General features: G+C 39.3%; 1 protein-coding gene across 5 annotated transcripts in view; it reads left to right on the top strand.

Annotated features, from left to right (window-relative positions):
• The window catches only part of LOC135499658 (epidermal growth factor receptor-like), a 104,705-nt gene extending 88,030 nt beyond the window's left edge, over positions 1-16,675 (top strand). For 4 of the 5 annotated variants that reach the window (XM_064790545.1, XM_064790544.1, XM_064790542.1 and 1 more), the window contains 17 exons: positions 207-424; positions 631-827; positions 937-1,067; positions 1,443-1,644; positions 2,029-2,313; positions 2,489-2,583; positions 4,059-4,212; positions 4,351-4,813; positions 5,074-5,165; positions 5,444-5,519; positions 6,209-6,355; positions 6,662-6,759; positions 7,976-8,149; positions 9,059-9,253; positions 9,430-9,628; positions 9,908-10,033; positions 10,270-16,675. In XM_064790545.1, the coding sequence (XP_064646615.1) occupies positions 207-424; positions 631-827; positions 937-1,067; positions 1,443-1,644; positions 2,029-2,313; positions 2,489-2,583; positions 4,059-4,212; positions 4,351-4,813; positions 5,074-5,165; positions 5,444-5,519; positions 6,209-6,355; positions 6,662-6,759; positions 7,976-8,149; positions 9,059-9,253; positions 9,430-9,628; positions 9,908-10,033; positions 10,270-10,502 (3,085 nt within the window). In that variant the 3' untranslated portion in view covers positions 10,503-16,675. The remainder of the gene's footprint in view (positions 1-206; positions 425-630; positions 828-936; positions 1,068-1,442; positions 1,645-2,028; positions 2,314-2,488; positions 2,584-4,058; positions 4,213-4,350; positions 4,814-5,073; positions 5,166-5,443; positions 5,520-6,208; positions 6,356-6,661; positions 6,760-7,975; positions 8,150-9,058; positions 9,254-9,429; positions 9,629-9,907; positions 10,034-10,269) is intronic. The other variant, XM_064790543.1, reaches the window with a different exon arrangement.
• Positions 16,676-18,069: the final 1,394 nt, after the last annotated feature.

The raw sequence follows: 18,069 nt of genomic DNA, 5'->3' as shown, positions 1-18,069 counted from the left end.
TTGAAAACAAAACTGAACCATCATTCATCAGGTGTTTATGAAAATCAACTTTTCTTCAAATATATTCCCACCAGTGACATAATTCCTGAGAAAACATGGCCAGTCGATGTGGTCTGCTTGAGTCAGCCGTCTGCTTGCATCTTGAATGAGTGGACAGTAAATACACTGCATGGGTCAGATGTTTAACAGTCTCCCCTTCCTTTCAGCACGCATCTGTCATTTTCAATCCTCTACACCAGCATCACATCGCTTGGGCTCAAGTCGTTACGGAGTATCATGGCAGGAGGCGTCATGATCTTTGACAACCGTAAGCTGTGTTACGCCATGACCGTCAAATGGGAGAAAATCATCAAGGATCCAAAATTGTTCACAATACCAAACAAGTATCTGTATTTGAAGGAGAATCGGAAAAAGGATCAATGTGGTAAGTTGTTTACTTTCAGGAAACACCATTAGATGAATGCGACAAGTTGCTTACTTTCGAAAACACCATGCTTATCCTTTTACATTACATGACTAGTTTCTTTGAACATATTGGTTGATTAACAGGTTAAAACCACATCGCCAGCCCCTGCAAGATTCAGATTCAGATTCAGTGCTGTTTCTTAATTCGTTTATTTTCATTTCTAGACCAAGACGCCCAGAACTGCAGCGTGGAGTGTGATGGGTGTTGGGGCCCGGGGAACAGCCAGTGTCAGGCCTGTAACAACTACACTTTCAACGGTCTGTGTATTGGATCCTGCAAATCCCAACCGAGACTTTACGACGCCGGGAATAAGACTTGTAAAAAATGTGATGATGAGTGCTCGAAGGGTTGTCGTGGGCCGGTAAGTTTCTCTAACAATTCCCACCAAGCTTAAGAACTCAAACTTCCATGTCTAACAGGTGGCACCTTTTGGTCACATCACGCTCTTCACGGCTGTTTACATCTTTCAGGGTCCTCGTAACTGTACTGGCGACTGTAAGAACTTCAACGATGGGCCTGTTTGTGTGTCGACGTGCCCCATCCAAAAGTACCCGGACACGAATAAGCAATGTCAGCCATGTCATGAAAACTGTGTTGGAGGGTAAGCCTAAAATTGGTCGACTTTTGAAATCATGGTTTTCTGTGGAAAGCATTGTAGTATTGAACAAACAGGAACAGCAACCAGAGCCTTGAAGAAAGCTCACATCTGCATTTCCATCTCCAAAGAGGTGTTGCTACCTCGGCAATGGTCTAGTGGTTGAGGTGTAAGACTCATGATCTGAACGTGGTGAAAAATCCATCTTCATTGCTTGTGATCTTGGGCAAATGACGTAATTGCCTTTGCTAAATCCATTGCTAGATCCTCGAATGCAAGATACCCTACTGATATGAGAAATACGAGACGCTTGAGATTAGCTCCCTGGGCGTAATGTTTTCCTAATATGACAAAAAAGTCAGCGTCGGTTTTCTTTTGTAGCTGCACCGGTCCTGCAAATAACATCGGCAAGGGGGCCTGTAACAAATGTGGCTTCTTGAAGATGAAGGAGGATGGTAATACGATTGACGAGTGTCTCGATAAGAACCCGACAGAGTATTTCTGCCCAGACGGTTACTATCTGCAGCCGGGCCAGGGTGGGAAAGACACTGCGACGCCAACAAATATGTGGAAAGGTTTACCGGTAGGTACAATGAGAATACAAAGGCTCCAGCTCATAGTGTGAATTCAAAGGGGGTCTGTCATTTTTGGACCACCTCGTCATATGGAATAGCAACACAGAGGCTGACTCCCTTCATCATATTTGGTTTCCTCCAAGGTCTCTCGTTTCCTTCCATATTTCTCTTTGAGTTTGAGATAATAATCGTAACTCAATACATTTTAGCCCTCAAGCTAGAAGCTGGTCCACCAAGGCAAAAGACAATTATTCTGCAAACACTGATGTCAAATGGGCCTGTTCACGAAACTGTAGTGTCCAATAGATAAAAGAAGTATACTCCATCACTCTCTGATGCTCACAAATAGTTACTCAAAAGGTCCTGAAGTTTATTTCAATGTTTCCTTCCAGAAATGCTTCAAATGCCACAAACTGTGCAAGACCTGTCTGGGTTACGGTACCTACAGTTGCCCCATCTGCCACTACTATCGCTTCCAACACAGCTGCTTCAGTGAGTGCCCGACCCAGGACACCTACCCCATGAAGAAGGAGGGGTTCGACATTGAGTGCGGACGGTGCCATGTCCAGTGCAAGCGAGGGTGTGATGGTGCGTCGTCGACGCAGTGTAAATACTGCGCGAATGTGAAGATCGTGACGGAATATCAGGATGATGTCACCGGGGAGATTCGCACAACTGTAAGTGTCGCTGTCATGGTCGAGAAATGTCCTCTGACTCTGCAGAAAGTACTCAGTTTATTCAAATATATACCTCAGTTTGTGTCAATACTTTGGGATAACAACTTTGTCGAAGAAATGGTTTTCCATGCTATAAAAACTTTGGTTTATATGACGTGATGCCTTGTATTTTCAGCACAACTGTACACAAGCCTGTCCAGAGGAATTACCATATGTCGAAAGTGACCCAGAAACTGGCGAAGATCTTTGCGTCGGAGAACTGAATTCATCGTAAGTTCGTCGATTTCGTTATCAGTGGGCACCACAGCCTCGTGTGAAGGTGTTTTGTGCTGTGGCCACTAGGTGTCACCAATGTACAGTCTCACATTTGCTGCAGGCAATATGCTGAGTGTATGAAATTATCAAAATGGTCTCGTTGCAAATTCAAAGCATTTCACACCAAAGGCATGCTTAATTGTTTTATCTCTATCATCGTAGTGTTATATCCATTAGTGATGTTTAACCTGCCCTGCAAAATATAAGCCAAACACTTTATTTCATGAACTCTGTGGCATGTTTATGTGGCAGTGTTTTTCCGGCTTTGCACTTCTTATTGTTTCTCACAAATGTATGGAATTATTGACTCTCTCTGATCTACACAGCTTGCAGTCCCTGTAGCTACCTCGGACTTTGAGGTTGCTGATGAAACATGATTGTTCAAATGTTACAAATGAGAGTGTCACTTTCATGAAATAGATTTGAGACATGATCACAGAATTCAGTTTTGTCACAGGACTATTATATCCCTTACTGATCTTGTATGGCCTGTTTTATACTCTTGTCTCAAAATCACATGTCCGCTTTAAGTTTCAAGCACTTCTTCTGTGTTCAGCACATAATGTATACACCTACTGTTTAAAGTTAATTTCTTTGAATATTTTCAACCCTTAAGTAACTATAACTGGATGCTGGCAGATATCTGCGAATGGAATATATGAGCATGTTGGAAAAAAAGTTAGCTTTATAGAGTGACATTCATCTTTAAGTTATCCTTCACAATCCTTCCTCTTTCTGTACTTTCTTGAACTTTATCTCTTTCTTATACTGTTAACTCCTATTTAGTTCATACTTTTATTTAACCAAATCATACTGCGTGTCTCAAAAATCATCTTCTTTGAAACACATTGTATGAATGCTAAAGGTGTGATATTGTTGACCACGTAAGGACCTGGACAACTGCAACAGAGATGATTGCAAATCATTTTTGTTAGTGTCCAAGTTTATTTATGATCAACATAAGTTTGAATTAGCAAAAAGACCATTTGAATTGTTATACCATCGACAGAATCATTATTTTTTCATTTGTTCATTTTCTTAATGCAGAAAACTGAGGGCAAGGTATGGGTATTTTCATTCTCTTTTAGAACGTCACAGATCGAACCAGTATGCAGGTCAAAGATTCATCACAATAGGGGGCGCAGTGGTGTGGTGTATTGGGGTCCTGACCAAGAGGTCTAGGGTTCAATCCTATTTGATTTGTGTCAATTGACGTTCTGATTCAAAGGACTCAAACGAGTATTCCTGAATGACGAAACGATTTGAGCAAGGATCGTTTAGCAACAATCACATAATACGGAATGTTCAGTTTTCAACGTATGATGCTACGTAGACGAACTTTTGAGGTAAAATGAAAGGAAAAGATGTTGCATTCTGTAGGTGTGGACTTAATGCCACATTCAATCAAATTTTATCTTTTCGATTTGCAGAAAAATGAACATCGTCATCGGTGCGTCTGTGGCGTGTATCTTGATTGTGATTATCGGTATTATCATCATTGCCTATTGGTGTCGCCAGCGAATGCTCGCCAAGGAGAACATGTTGAAGCTGACGGCGAGGATGAGCGGTTATGACGAATCTGTGGTGAGTAGTACGATAGCTTGGTTTGTCTCTATCTTGGAGACTATTCTTTATTTTAGCAATGATTTGTCTTAGCAATGCCTAATAAAATCAAGATTCAAAATATATCTATTTCAAAGTCAATTTTTGTCTTTTTTGCAGCCGCTTACCCCAACAGATGCAAAGCCCGACTTGGCGAAACTTCGCCTCATCAAGGAGTCTGAACTCCGTAAAGGTGGCATCATCGGTTCGGGCGCGTTCGGTACTGTGTACAAAGGAGTCTGGGTACCCGAGGGCGAGAATGTCAAAATACCTGTCGCGATCAAGGTCTTGTCGGAAGGAACATGCCCGAGTCAGAATAAGGAATTACTTGAGGAGGCGCGCATCATGACGTCAGTTGATAACACATATTGTATCCGGATTCTTGCCGTCTGTATGACGGCCCAGATGATGTTGGTCTCACAGCTGATGCCGTTAGGATGTCTCTTGGATTACGTACGCAAGAATAAGGCAAATATTGGCTCCAAGGCGCTGTTAAATTGGTGCACGCAGATCGCTAAGGGGATGACGTATTTGGAGGACAGGGCGATTGTACATCGTGACTTGGCTGCGAGGAATGTCCTGGGTAAGGTTAAGAACGATCTTGCTTGTAACGTGAAAGTAAATTTACATTGCTATATTGCTCTGGACGATGCTATGCCACGTGACATCGGGTGAGCCAATGGGATGATTTTCTACAATTTTATTGCATGCATCTCCAAAATTAGGCAGAGAGTGTAACATTGAATGGATATCTTCGAATCATGTCTAAAGCCATCTGTTCGAGATTTGTCTTAACAGATGAAACTAACTTCTTATCAGAGTCATCTCTTTCATGTTTTTCAGTGCAAAGTCCCACCCTGGTGAAGATCACAGATTTTGGCTTGGCAAAACTGTTAGACTATGATGAAGAGGAGTACCATGCAGCTGGGGGAAAAGTAAGACAGTTTCAGAACAAAATTCAGCAAAGTTTACAAATTATTAAAAAAATTATCAACTAAGACATAATAGCACCATCGGAAAGTGCACTTCGAGAGCTTTCCAATAAATGGTCATGTTGATATGTTTGACAAGCCTTAAGGTATATTCCACCCACAGATGTCATCATCTGTTCTTTTATTATAGACTGTGTGTCCCACCCAGTTACAGCCTAATGTCCATTAAATGGTGATACATGTATCTACAGGGTATTTATGGAAATTTTACGTTATTTCAGATGCCGATTAAATGGCTGGCATTAGAGTGTATTCAACACAGAGTTTTTACACACAAAAGTGATGTATGGAGTTATGGTGAGTTCCTTGACATTATACCCGTTAGCTCCGTCATCCGCGGTCTTTTTCAACCTCCTATAGGTGATGTGATATAAACCCTTCCTATTTTTGTTACTTTTAAGAAAGGCCGGGTCTATTTGGCAAGCCGCTCGCCAAACAGGCATCTTTTTTTGTTCTGTTTGGAGAGCCGCTTGCCAAACAGCACTAAAAAGCCACCCTGTTCGGCAAGCCGGGCTTGCCAAACAGGGCAAAAATACTACCCTCTTTGGCGAGCCGGAGAGGTTACAACATGTTGGCCAATCAGAGAGCAGTGACGTCATATTCGAATTTATATGCGCATATTTAACAATGGCCGACTTCCCGCTCTCGATTCAATTTCTGTTACCAAACTCGGGTTTTGGTCAATAATCCATGAAGAGGCATGTACATGTACATGACTGTATGGATTTACAAAAAAGTCATAAACGTGATTTAACTGATAAACATGTTAAATGCATTAGTGTGCATTTCTAAAGGCGTTTCACTGTAACTCCGGTGTTGCTGACCGTGTTGCCACAAATGATAATGAGCTCCTGGATGGTTGAATATGCATGAGTTCGGCTCTCCATCTTGGGCAGAAAAAAGGCGCTGTTTGGTGAGCCGGGCTTGCCAAATAGTCACTTCCTTTAAGAAAATGATAGATTTTGAAACCATACCTTACTTTGCAGGTGTTACTGTTTGGGAGTTGTTTACATACGGTCAGCGGCCGTACGAGAATGTCCGGGCGCGAGATGTGCCGGACCTCCTCGAGAAGGGCGAACGTCTTCCACAGCCAAGCATTTGTACGATTGACGTATACATGATCATGATAAAATGTAAGTTCCAAAATATTGAGAAATTCTGATTAATCTAAAAATGTAAGTCATCGGAGAGTGCTTATTGAGCGCTTTCCACCAAAGGGTCATGTTAATAGGTTTTGATAATTTCTGACTTTCGAAGAAATTCTATCTCAAAAGGAATGTCCAGCAGTGGTTTCCCACAGAGATAGAGGTCCTGAAGATGAATCTCTTTTTTTGGCCACCAAAGTCGCTTGGGATCTAGCCCAAGGGTCGATCTTGGTCAATAGAAATGTAAAGCCAGACGTTACTTTCTTTTCAATCTACAAATTATATAATTTCCAGGTTGGATGCTGGACGCAGAGAGCCGGCCTTCGTTCCGAGAATTAGCGGACGAATTTGAAAAAATGGCGCGAGACCCGGGAAGATATCTCGTAATAACGGTAAATGAGATTTTCCAATCTTGAGAGCTGCTTTAATAAATGCTTATAACGTTGCAATGCCCTTTATGATGTTCAGGATGTGACCTTGCAATGACCTGTTAACCCTTTCGTTAAGACTAACAGCTTCGACTCTAAACCCAAATTTGTAATTGCCAAAAACTTGAATAAATCGGGGAATACTCATGATTCAAGCGAAGTTACAAATAAAGCCATATGTTTGATTCCGTAACCTTTCTATTGTATCTGTAACTATGTGTAAAGCTTTTCGCCTTGTAATTCTCCATTCATGCTTTTAATATTTTGTGAATTTCTTGTTATGCCCAACCACATTTTTCCACTAACATCTTCTGGACTAGCATGCATGCAGAGAAATTGCTTCGATTGAAACTACGGCAAGAACTATACCACAAACCAAAATCACAGCATGACAGATTCCAGGCTTTGCCTTCCAAGGCTTGGCTCAGTATCTATTCGATCAAAAACCTATGGCATATTTTTCTGTAGAACCACGTAATGTTCTTCGCTTAGCCCATGTGGTTTCAACTGGAGATTTCTCTGCATGCTTATCCAGTGCCTACACATCCACAAACTTCAAAGAACCACCTTAAAAAATTTACCCACACGTGTACCTGCACCAATAACATTTTCACCAATAGTCATGTGCGCGCACATGCACCAAATGTCACACCACCAATAGTCACACGTGTACCTGAACCAATAGTATTAGCAGCTTTTGAAATACCCCTTCTTGCAATATTTTGCTGGCCTTTTTTGTTGTCCTTTATTTGCTTCCTATTCGTTAAAACATGCCCAAATCTAGAATACAAGCACAACTGCTGAAATACTTTCATACCATCATATCATTGTATCCTACATTGGTATACATCACTTTTGACCAACACAACTCCAAATTTAAAAACGGTATTTTGTTGATATTTACATTCAATCCAACCATACTTTGCATACTGTAAATTATTCGTGCCTATTTATTTTTGCGATTTGCGAAAATTTCTGAAAAAAACATTTTCACAATTTTTTTCCTGATGCAAACTCTTTCGGAATTTTCCTAAAAAAAAAGTTTTTTGCCGTTTTCATTTTCGGGAATCTAGGTTATTTGCAAAATCCACAAAAATAAATAGCCCACAAAATTTTAGCATTTAACCTTATTGTTGCTTTCGCATCCGTCAACAACCCCACGTTTTGTTTCCACCCACAGCACGACGAGCTGTGTCGTTTTGAAGACCTGGCAACGGTTGCCAGCCTCAGCACGCCCAATTTACTGATGGCGGACTTTTACCCACACGTCTGCGACCACAAGTCTGTCAGCTGGGCGTCATACGCTTCGTCCTCGTGCGCTAATATTCCCGGCCACGCCTATGACACCGTAGCCGTCAGTTTGTCTTTTTGTCTCGGCATTGTGATGCATGGCGCCTGCATGTTTGTTATGTTTCCCGCTCTTTTACTGTCTGTTCACAAGTTTTGATCGGATTTATAGGAAATCAATCGCATAGAGGGCGCTTTTATCCATTTGAAAGTGTTTACAACAGTTAGAAGAATGTATGAGTACATTTTTTGATGCATTGAAGAACTACTACCTAAACAGGAACTCTGTAAATAGCATTGGTGCTGACTGGATAACCCACTTACCCGTGTCCTTAGCTTGAATAGGTTGGGGAAGAGAAGTTCTTTTGTCTGTGTAAAATCCTTGATGGTCGAGACTTTTCCAAACCTGTCTTCCTATCATGATGTAGCTTACATCACCATGATGTGAGATTCTCTGATAACACATCTTTCTTTCTATTCCCAGATGTAAGCATCCTCTCTGCACTTCTTTATGCACCTAAATTGAAAAAATAGAATGTCTCTGTATTCTGTGTATAGATGTATTCTGATTGTTGCATGACATGTAGTACAAAAACTGGCATAACTGAGGGGTACATGTAGCTGGAAGACTGCCCAAATAATTCAAAATATCAATCATTACCAGCTTATTAGCCATTCTGATAACTAAGTTGCGTTAATACTAAATCTTTCTATTATTTGACATATTGCTGTAGTTTGTAGACTAGGATTAGTGAACTAATTGTGACAAGTTCGGTTTTCTTCAAAGCCGTCGATTTTTACCAAACTGTAGTGCCTTATTTGCTATGGAGTTCAGTTTCAAATAGTTTGCACACTTCTATGAATTTATAGATAGTTCGCTTGAGCCTTACCTTTGACCTTGATTTCAATCTTTAACCTTGACTTTGTGAATGACCTTGGTACACAAAGTGACCTCGACCTTGCTCTGTCTCTCCAGGGTGATAAGCTAATGCGTCTGCCAAGTCACAACGTTGATACTCAAGATCTCGTGCGGAATATGAGCATAGCGGTCGACGGGCCGGAGGAGGTGATAGATGCTGAGGAATATCTGATGCCAAAGTCGACCGAAACAACAGATGAGATCGACAGCCCAGTCCTGGCGAATGGCATGAATGGCATCAGCAATGGAAAGGTAGGTATCATCAGGATTTTTACACCCGTTGGAATCCTCAACCTCCCTCCAGACAGATCAGTTTGTGGTGTCCATTGCAAACTGACCAAGCCGGAGTAGGATTTTGTGGAAAATCGGCCCGGTTAGTGGTACCATTGAACAGGTCTCTTATCATTTTTTCACTTATTCTTGTTTAGGTGCACATACCATCAGATTATGACGAACGGACACCCGCAAACAGCCCTGCACGGGAAAACCAGTTCTTGATCACGCCGACGAAACGTGACAAGAAATACGCCCACCTCGAGGGCAACTTCAATCGAGACAGAGGCAGCAATGGTGGGTCCCGGTACAGTTCAGATCCGTGCAAGATATTATCAACAAAAGATCCCAGAGGTAAGTAAGCTTAGGGGATGGTGACCTTTGTACCCTTTAAATATATTTATCAAAGGCGGACCACAGGCAGGAGATGGGGTCCAATTCAAGGTTTCTAGGTCCGTGACATGCACATTCAGAAACCTTGGTTTGATTCGCTTAAAAATCTTCATCATACAAACGTGAATAATCTTGACGGTCTGTGCGACTCCTATTGGCCACTTTGTGCAACTTTGATCTGCCCCATCTTGCTTGTGCTTAATACTGTTTCCCTTTAACCCTTTTTGTTCATCATTGCAGATGATCATAACGACTTTCTTGGCCGTGACCCAATGAAAGACTATGCCCTACATCTGCCAGTTGATGAAGATTATTACCTAACGCCAAAATCATCGAAACCCGCTCACTACATGGACATCATAGATAGTAAGTAATATGGGCAGAGATTAGAACGTGTTATCTTGGGCAAGTCACTTCACTTGCCTCGTTATTTGAATGAGACCTAAAATGATAGTGTAAACCAGAGTATTTGCATGCCTTTTATTTTCTAAAAATATCTGTTTAAATAAGGTTACAAAAACAATTTTGTTGTACTCCATAGAATCCTTTCGCATATCTTTTGAGTACGTGATAAAAGTGACATGTCTTTTTTGATTTTTCAGCTGATATGTATTGCAATCCTCGTTCAATGGAGCCAAACTCTGTCGATAACCCGGAATATTTCCAAAATGGACACCATGATAACTTACCTGCGAGCCCAACGTCAGAAACAAAATTACGGTTAGACTCGAGTTCACCGGACAGTGACGTACCAGGGCATGAATATTATAATGAGTACAATAGACTACAGCAATCCGACCCATCGGTTCTGCATCCCGGTGAGACGACTGTGTAGTTCAGCGCCCCTCGTGTACATATCTGTAACTAAAACTAAATCGAGAAATCGGTGATAAATTCGGAATCACTCTACGGAATTTCGGGTCTTAGGCAGGAAAATATATTAGAAGGAGCGCAGTGCTATGCCCTTTGAATTCCAGCCTTTTCATTGGCTCACTTATCTCAGCTGCTGATTGGTGGAGAAATTCGGAGTTAAGGAGACCCTAAGAATTCCAGAGTCAACTGTTGGCCAGTTGTTGATGTGCATGATCGGTTCCCGTGTGAAAATGCTGCCAGTGAGATACCGTGTGTGTGCAGGATGTCGCGAGTGATGTCATAAGTAATGACATGAGTGATGTCATAAAAGTGATGTCATAGCAATGTCATTAGTGATGTGAGGAGTGACGTCAAAGGTGATATGCGAGGATTTTGTTACCTTCATTGGTAAATTAAGATTACAAGGAAGACTATGTTAGAAAGTGTTGTAAATGGCTGATAGGTGTCACTATCTTTGTGCTAGGATTTGGAGTATTTGAAAAATGGACTGTTGTTTACCATATCGGAGGCAGTGCCACGCCTCGACAAATGCGGTGTCACGATATCGTTGGAAAAGGAATTTCTGTGATTCTATGGCTCAATGGAACGAGAATATGGCTGTGTCAGAATAAGGGATTTACCAGCGCTGTGATGTTATTTGCGATGGACATTGTGGTTGACCATTTTGAAAGTGCCAAAATCATACGATTTCATTGGTAATTTTAGAGGAAGTATAAGCAAATTCGATTGATGCTGCGTTGCATTCTGGGATATTGGCGGTAAATTACTCTGAGAGTAAATTTTTAACTTCGGAATTTTCTCATTATGGAGTATACTAGACTACACTACAAAAGACTAAAGAGGATGCAAACATGTTGCCATGGCGTCCAGTTATGTTACCATGACAACCATATGGTTACCATGGTCACATGGTTTAGGTCACATGACTTCATTGAAGTTAAGGCAGCAGTATCAAAACCTGCAATTTTTACGCAGCTTATGAACTAACTATTTGCACGTGCTCAGCTATCCCGCCCAAGTTAGTGTGTATATATGGACGTGTCCTATTCTTAAGAGGGGTGGACTTAACACAGAATGTCTGGCGTAGCCCCACTCTTATATAGGGGTGCAGGAGTATTTTGTGAAAATATGGTTGTGATCGTATCTATAAACTACTAGGTGTACAAGAAAATATTTCTCGGAACTTAACCATATAAGTCTGCCGTACATATGTGTATATAATCAAGGAATGTGCTCTGCGTTGAAACTGTATAAGAAGTATTTGTTTGTAGAGTATTCTGGAGTGTGTTAAATTCCCTGCTCTTATATTATTCACACATTGTGTGAGTTATCATGGGGAAAATTACCCGGGTCATTGTTTACTACTTGATAATGTATTGTCAATGAAGTTTTAAACTGAGACATTTGAATGGTTCAATTTCTTCACCAAGGAGCGCCGTCTTTCAATATTTTTAATCGTTCTACTAATTTGCCAAGCTGACTTTCTAGCTGCACAATCATCAGAGAGGCTCTCCTGGATTATCATAAAGATTTTGAATTATCACATATTTTGGGTTTTGAAATACAGATTGGATTAATGCAAGGGCACTGTCGGCCGATGCATCTGCAACTCATGTGGATTATATTGAGATAGATGCTATGATTTAGAAATGGGGTTGAAAATTTTAGTTGCTATGAAACTGACTTTGGGTTGCTCATTTGCAATGGTTACCAAGCAACCATATGCAGTTGATATGAAACATAATGGTTGCTAGGGAACCTGCATATCGTTACCAAGCAACCAAATGTTTTGTTTTCCCAAAGTAAATTTTAAGTATGTGTACATAGTTTCAAGTTTTCAACTCTCTTGAGTGTATAATAGTTATTGACATACTGCATACGCACAACTATGCCTGTTGCACACTCACAAATCTGGTTGTCAAACAAATGTTCAGGAAAAAGTGCCTCTCGAAAAGTGTTATTCTCATTCCTAGAGGCCTATGTCGTTCCGTGTTCATTCTGCTGTATTGTGCAATAAGTAATAGACATCAAACTTGCCAGATATTCAACATGAAGAAGACTATATTCATATCGTTATACACAACAGCAATTTTGAAATTTAAAAATTTTTAAAAATCAGTTTAAAATTTTGGACAACGCTGTAAACCTCTGAAGAGTTTCACCTAATGCACATTGCAATGTTTGTGGGTGTGCTTCAGTCAGAAATGCATTGATACTCATTTTGCAAGGTTACATTATTAACTCTGATTGTTTTACGAGTCGAACTCAAATTAATACAGAAACCTATAAATTTCAAGAAATTTTACAAATTTCCTGATAATTTCAGCCAGTTTCAAGAACATTTCCCTATTTTCATCTACATGTAAATGGTTTATGAAACAGGTTGGTCACAAGAACTTTGCGTAAATTATTTCACATTCGATGATGATCGTCAGATTCTGTTTGATTTCAACTTTAAAACGGGTCAAACTGTATAAATTGAAGAAGTTATAAATGTAAATTATTAGCTCAGAGTCGAAAATACTCAGTTTGATGTAAATTCAATGGACTAGTGCTGTAATTGGTATAAATGTTGGTTACTTATTGGTTACTTATTAACCAGGCAGACATGTACTGTACATTGTTTGAAGCAAGTACATTGTAATCACCCATGCCAGCTTAAAGAAAGAAAATTGGGAATTGTCTGCCCTAACACTTAAACTTGTTGATCACTTTTATAATCAATTAATGTTCAAATTATGATAGAGGGAGAAAATGTTTCTTATTCAAACAAGTTGGGCAGTACCAATCACAGACAAGTGGCAGCAGTCAAGAATTAATACATTTTTTTCTTCATTTTTGTAGAAAAATGTCGACTTTGTCCATGTTGTTTCACGTCTGTTGTTTTTGTGTTTACAATTTATATTTTTAGTTTTGCTTTCTTCACCCTGCAGATATATTACTAAAATTCCAAAACATGCTGATGCTGCAGCAGACAATCATTTCACAAATTTAGTTTAATTCTTACTAGCTCTTCGAAATATCAAAATGTTCCTCAGCAACAATAAGCTTCATCCTGTGGTTGCCTAGAAACGTGTTGCATAGCAACAATAAGCTTCGTCCTGTGGTAGCCAAGCAACTCATTCCATTGTTACCATGGCTGATAGTTGCCAAGGAAGTTCCATCCATGGTGATGCCAGGACCAGTTAAATTAACATCTTTTGTATCCTTGCCTTCCAAACTGAACTCAGAAATTCATGTCTTCCGTTTGTGTTAGTTTTCTGTTGCTGGCCTTAGCCCCTTTCCTTTATATTTTCTTTTTTCCTTGGTTTTCCTTAGTTTATTTTGAAATAGGGTTTTATTCAAGTTCACTGTAAGACCTAAATTGAAGATGAAAAGCTTGGTTTTTTCAATTATGTCCTCTTAAAGCTATCCATCGGTATGAAATCAATAAGGAATGAATGAAGTAGGCAAAAAACCTGAAGGTTGATTACGCTGAATGGTTTTCTAATCTTTCTGAGTTTTTTTTCTTGCTTTAATACCTCTGCCACTGTTAAACTAGGCAAGTAGGTCTCTGTCACATAAATTGGTGCTGCCCCAACCTCCCTTGAGTACTAGAAAATTTGACTCCACACTTACGTGTAAATAGCGATTGTAAATATCATATGACCTTTGACCTTGGTACATAGTTGATGGGAGTCATTAAATATTCCAGTAATAATGTATGAGCCCATTGAAATGCAACATTAATGGAAACTAAAGATTGTGAAATATTGTCATCAACATAACTCTGAGGTTGTACTAGGAAAAGTTCATTTCTTTTCTGGATATTTTCTTGTAAAAATGGAAGCAGTGTTGGCTTAAATAGTGCTCAATGGTTAGAAGTTGGCTTTGAGGCAAGATTATTGTGTTTGACCGCTCGGTGTGGAAATTTTGTTAAGACCATTGTGCTGGTACAGTAGAAATGGGAAGACGCTTTGAACAGCGTGATTTTATTTGCCTCTTTTCAAAATGTTATAAATATCTATGATTGAACACACTCTTCTACACAGAATAATATGATATATAATTCAAAAACTGATTTTAATGACGATTCTGAATGAAATGTTTTTTATTTGAACAAAATATGTGTATAAATTACATCAATTTATCAAAATATTATGTTAAATGATAATGGTTTTAACTATTTAAGTGCTAAATGTACATGAACGAACTGGGAAATTCTACCGACTATCTTTTCCCAGATATGGAACTTTTGTGATATTGCCTTGATGAAACAGCTAAGTATATTATTGATTCCATGAACATGTCCACAAGTGTTTGACTCAATTAGATTGTGTAAATCAGTGCATGTAAGTCTGCCAGAATGTGGAAATGTAAGTCCTCTTTCAATTGCAGAAGGTATGTCTCCACAGGATGTCACAGAAAAATGAGCCTAGTCATGGTATTAAAGGAAAATGAGATTCAGCCCATTGTCCACTTATTCATTTGTGGGGCATTTCCACTTACTGTCAGCTGTCACTAACTGGTACTTTTTGAAATGTTGGTGATAAAGTGTGTAAGGAGGAATTTGTATGAATAATATATTGATCATGAATTTTTATGTTTGATTTCTAAATAAATGTGAATTATTTGATTCTTTAAGAAAGAAAATGTATTAAAATGCTGTTCATTTTTGAAATTTTAACACATTTAAGCTAATTACTTTTAAAATTATTGACTAAATTAAATTTTAATTTAAATGAGAATGTACATGTATATGTATGTATAATTATGAATATATTTGTTAAAATGATATATTGATTTGATCATCTAAATTTCTCCTTGGTGCGTATTAGGGGCTGCTGATTTCTTTGAAGAATGGTAGGATTATGACTAAGATTAGCTAAGCATGTGACAGATGTACCAATTTTGGCTTTGTTCTAAAATGATTGTACTGATGTATTGTTTTGGACCCAAAAATGCCCCAAGGGTATTGGGACACCCATAGCTCGACTGGTTACCTTTCCATGTCTTTAATGATAGTAAAATTGATGGCGTTACTTATGCCATGAATCTTACTGGCCCCAGTCCAGTTGGCAGGGATGCCCAGTTTTCCCTGCTTTCTGAACTGAAGTCATATTTCTTTTCCACGAAACACATGTGCAGTGAGTGTGGTTGAATTGGTCAATTTGGTTTTCGTCACTGCTGGTTTCAACCATAGGCTTTGTTTTCCTGAGCTATTGGGGGTAACTTGAAGGGGGAAGTTCAGAAGTTTTCGTATAAAACATGTTCAGATGTTTTAAGCAGCTTGGGGCAGTTATTTTAATTGGGGCATTTGTGTCTGCGAAGCCTTTGTGGATTGATTTATTCAGGGGCTTTTTTGTCAAAAGTTCATTCTACATGGGCGACTAAATCAAAAGGCAATCTAACTGAACATGACAGAAACCTTCCATTGTCTGAGAAAATAAAAGTATTCAGTTGACTCTTTACATTTTTGTGTCAGATGGTCCCCTCAGTCAGTAGACTAACTGACACACAACACCAATAAATCATCATGTACTTTTTACCAATCAGCGTAACAGTTTTTTCGCTGCCGCTGTCGCCCTTGATTTAGTCGTTCATATGCGATGAATTTCGAAGACCTTGTGGCGCAGGTTCGTTAGTTAGAGAGACAACGCCAATGAATTATTATGTAACTACTTGTAAACTTTTGTACATAATACTAAATAGTTTTGTAAATAAAGGTATGTTAATAGTAGACGATAGAGTACACTTAGAGCGTCTAGTTCAAAATCTTAACAGAAGATCTCGTGCTTGATAGTGACAATGTGACCGATGTTTTTAAGATTTCCATATCACATGGAAACAAGCTCTGCCAATGGATGGCAGGACCCTTTGAGGCCTACTCCGTTCGTTAAATCATTTGAAAATTAGAATTGAATTTGAAAATTTTTAATGGTGTAAATACGCAAATGTCAGCAATGCCAAGTTTCAGCAGATTTTCATGCATGATACTTGATCTGCCCGGCGGCATTGGGTATTTTGTGCTTTTGTGAGCCACAAGTTTATACAATATAAACAACATACCCCCTTTAAAGTATGACACACAGGCAACAGAAAATCAGCCTAACTTTCTTTTCTCTCTTTTAACTTTTGGCTCATTTTAAAGTTTTTTTCTAAAATCTTGAAATACCCAATTATTTAACTGTTAATTTTTGATATTCAGTCCTTCATTTCAATTTTTTCATAGAATAAAACGGATTAGTAACTTTCATAGTCCTTTACTTGTATATAATGATTGATTTTATCATTCAGTGTGATTAGCATACATAATTTGATAAAAGAAGTGGTCAATTGCATTAAGAGTTCGTCATTTGCATAAATGTCATAATAAGTTCTCCTAATGTTTCGGTCTCAGATAATGTCAATAATGATTAATAAAGATTTTATTAAACCACACTTCTCTATATCATGATGTATTATACTTCTGTTTTTTTAAATAAAAGTTATCTTAATGTATGTGATCTGTTGACTGATTTTCTTCGTATATCTTGTTCAGAAAACCTCCCTTAACGGACACCTCTCTATTAAGGGCACTAGTGTTGATCCCAAAATGGTTGTTTCCATTCAATTTGACCTCTCTAATCAGGACACCTCTCCATTAAGGACAGCAATGGCCAGTCCCGAGGGTGTCCTTAATAGAGAGGTTCTATTGTATTTTCACATGGGTGAAATACATGGAACACACTGGGATCCCTACCCAATTCAGACTTGGCGTAGGCCATATATCTGAGCCAGCATCAGAAGCCTTAGAGCGCAAAAGACAACAACAGGACACTACTGTCTTAACCAGAGCTTCTATACATGCTTCCCGAAATTGGTGGCTTGCATTGGAACTAACTTTTTCCCCCTTGTCCGTCATTAAAGGCATTCAAGTGTGTTGGTCAACCATGACTATCTCCTTCGTCCCTCCACCATAAGGCCTAGTTTCCCCTTCTGACACCACTATTTCGGACACTCAGCGCCCCATTTCTGGAAAGGTGTATATCACTCAGCTCTTGAAGACGCCCACATGACGTGATACTCTACTAGTGTAGAGAGCCCTATCCATTCCCACCCTAGTAAGACTTGCAGTAGCACCACCAACAACACCAACAAGATGCACTCCTGTCTTTATCAGAGCTTCCATCTAATTTTGAGAGAAAAGAAATGGTCCAGGAACCATGTGCTCACCTGTGTCAAAGGACCTTGAAAACTAGGTAAAAAAACTGCAGATGATATATGATGCATCATTGCTAGAAGTACCTACCATATTTTTTCTAACTTTTCTGACCAGTATGAAGCGAATAATGGCATATTTTTAGCGGTAATGAAATGTGCCACCCATGTCTAACGACGGACGACGACGGATGACGGACACTGCGTAATTGTAAAGGCTCACAGGTGAGTCAAAAAGGTTTATCCTTTTCATAAGGCAGACATTTTGCAAAAATAAAATATTCCCACGGTCAGAGCCAAACGGGATGAGAGGGTTAATAGAAACCTTGTTCCTAGGAAAAAGTTAAAAA

This window comes from Lineus longissimus, chromosome 15, assembly GCF_910592395.1.
Source record: "Lineus longissimus chromosome 15, tnLinLong1.2, whole genome shotgun sequence".
NCBI lineage: Eukaryota > Metazoa > Nemertea > Pilidiophora > Heteronemertea > Lineidae > Lineus > Lineus longissimus.
Note: the sequence above shows the minus strand (reverse complement) of the source record. Positions and strands in the feature narration are given on the sequence as shown.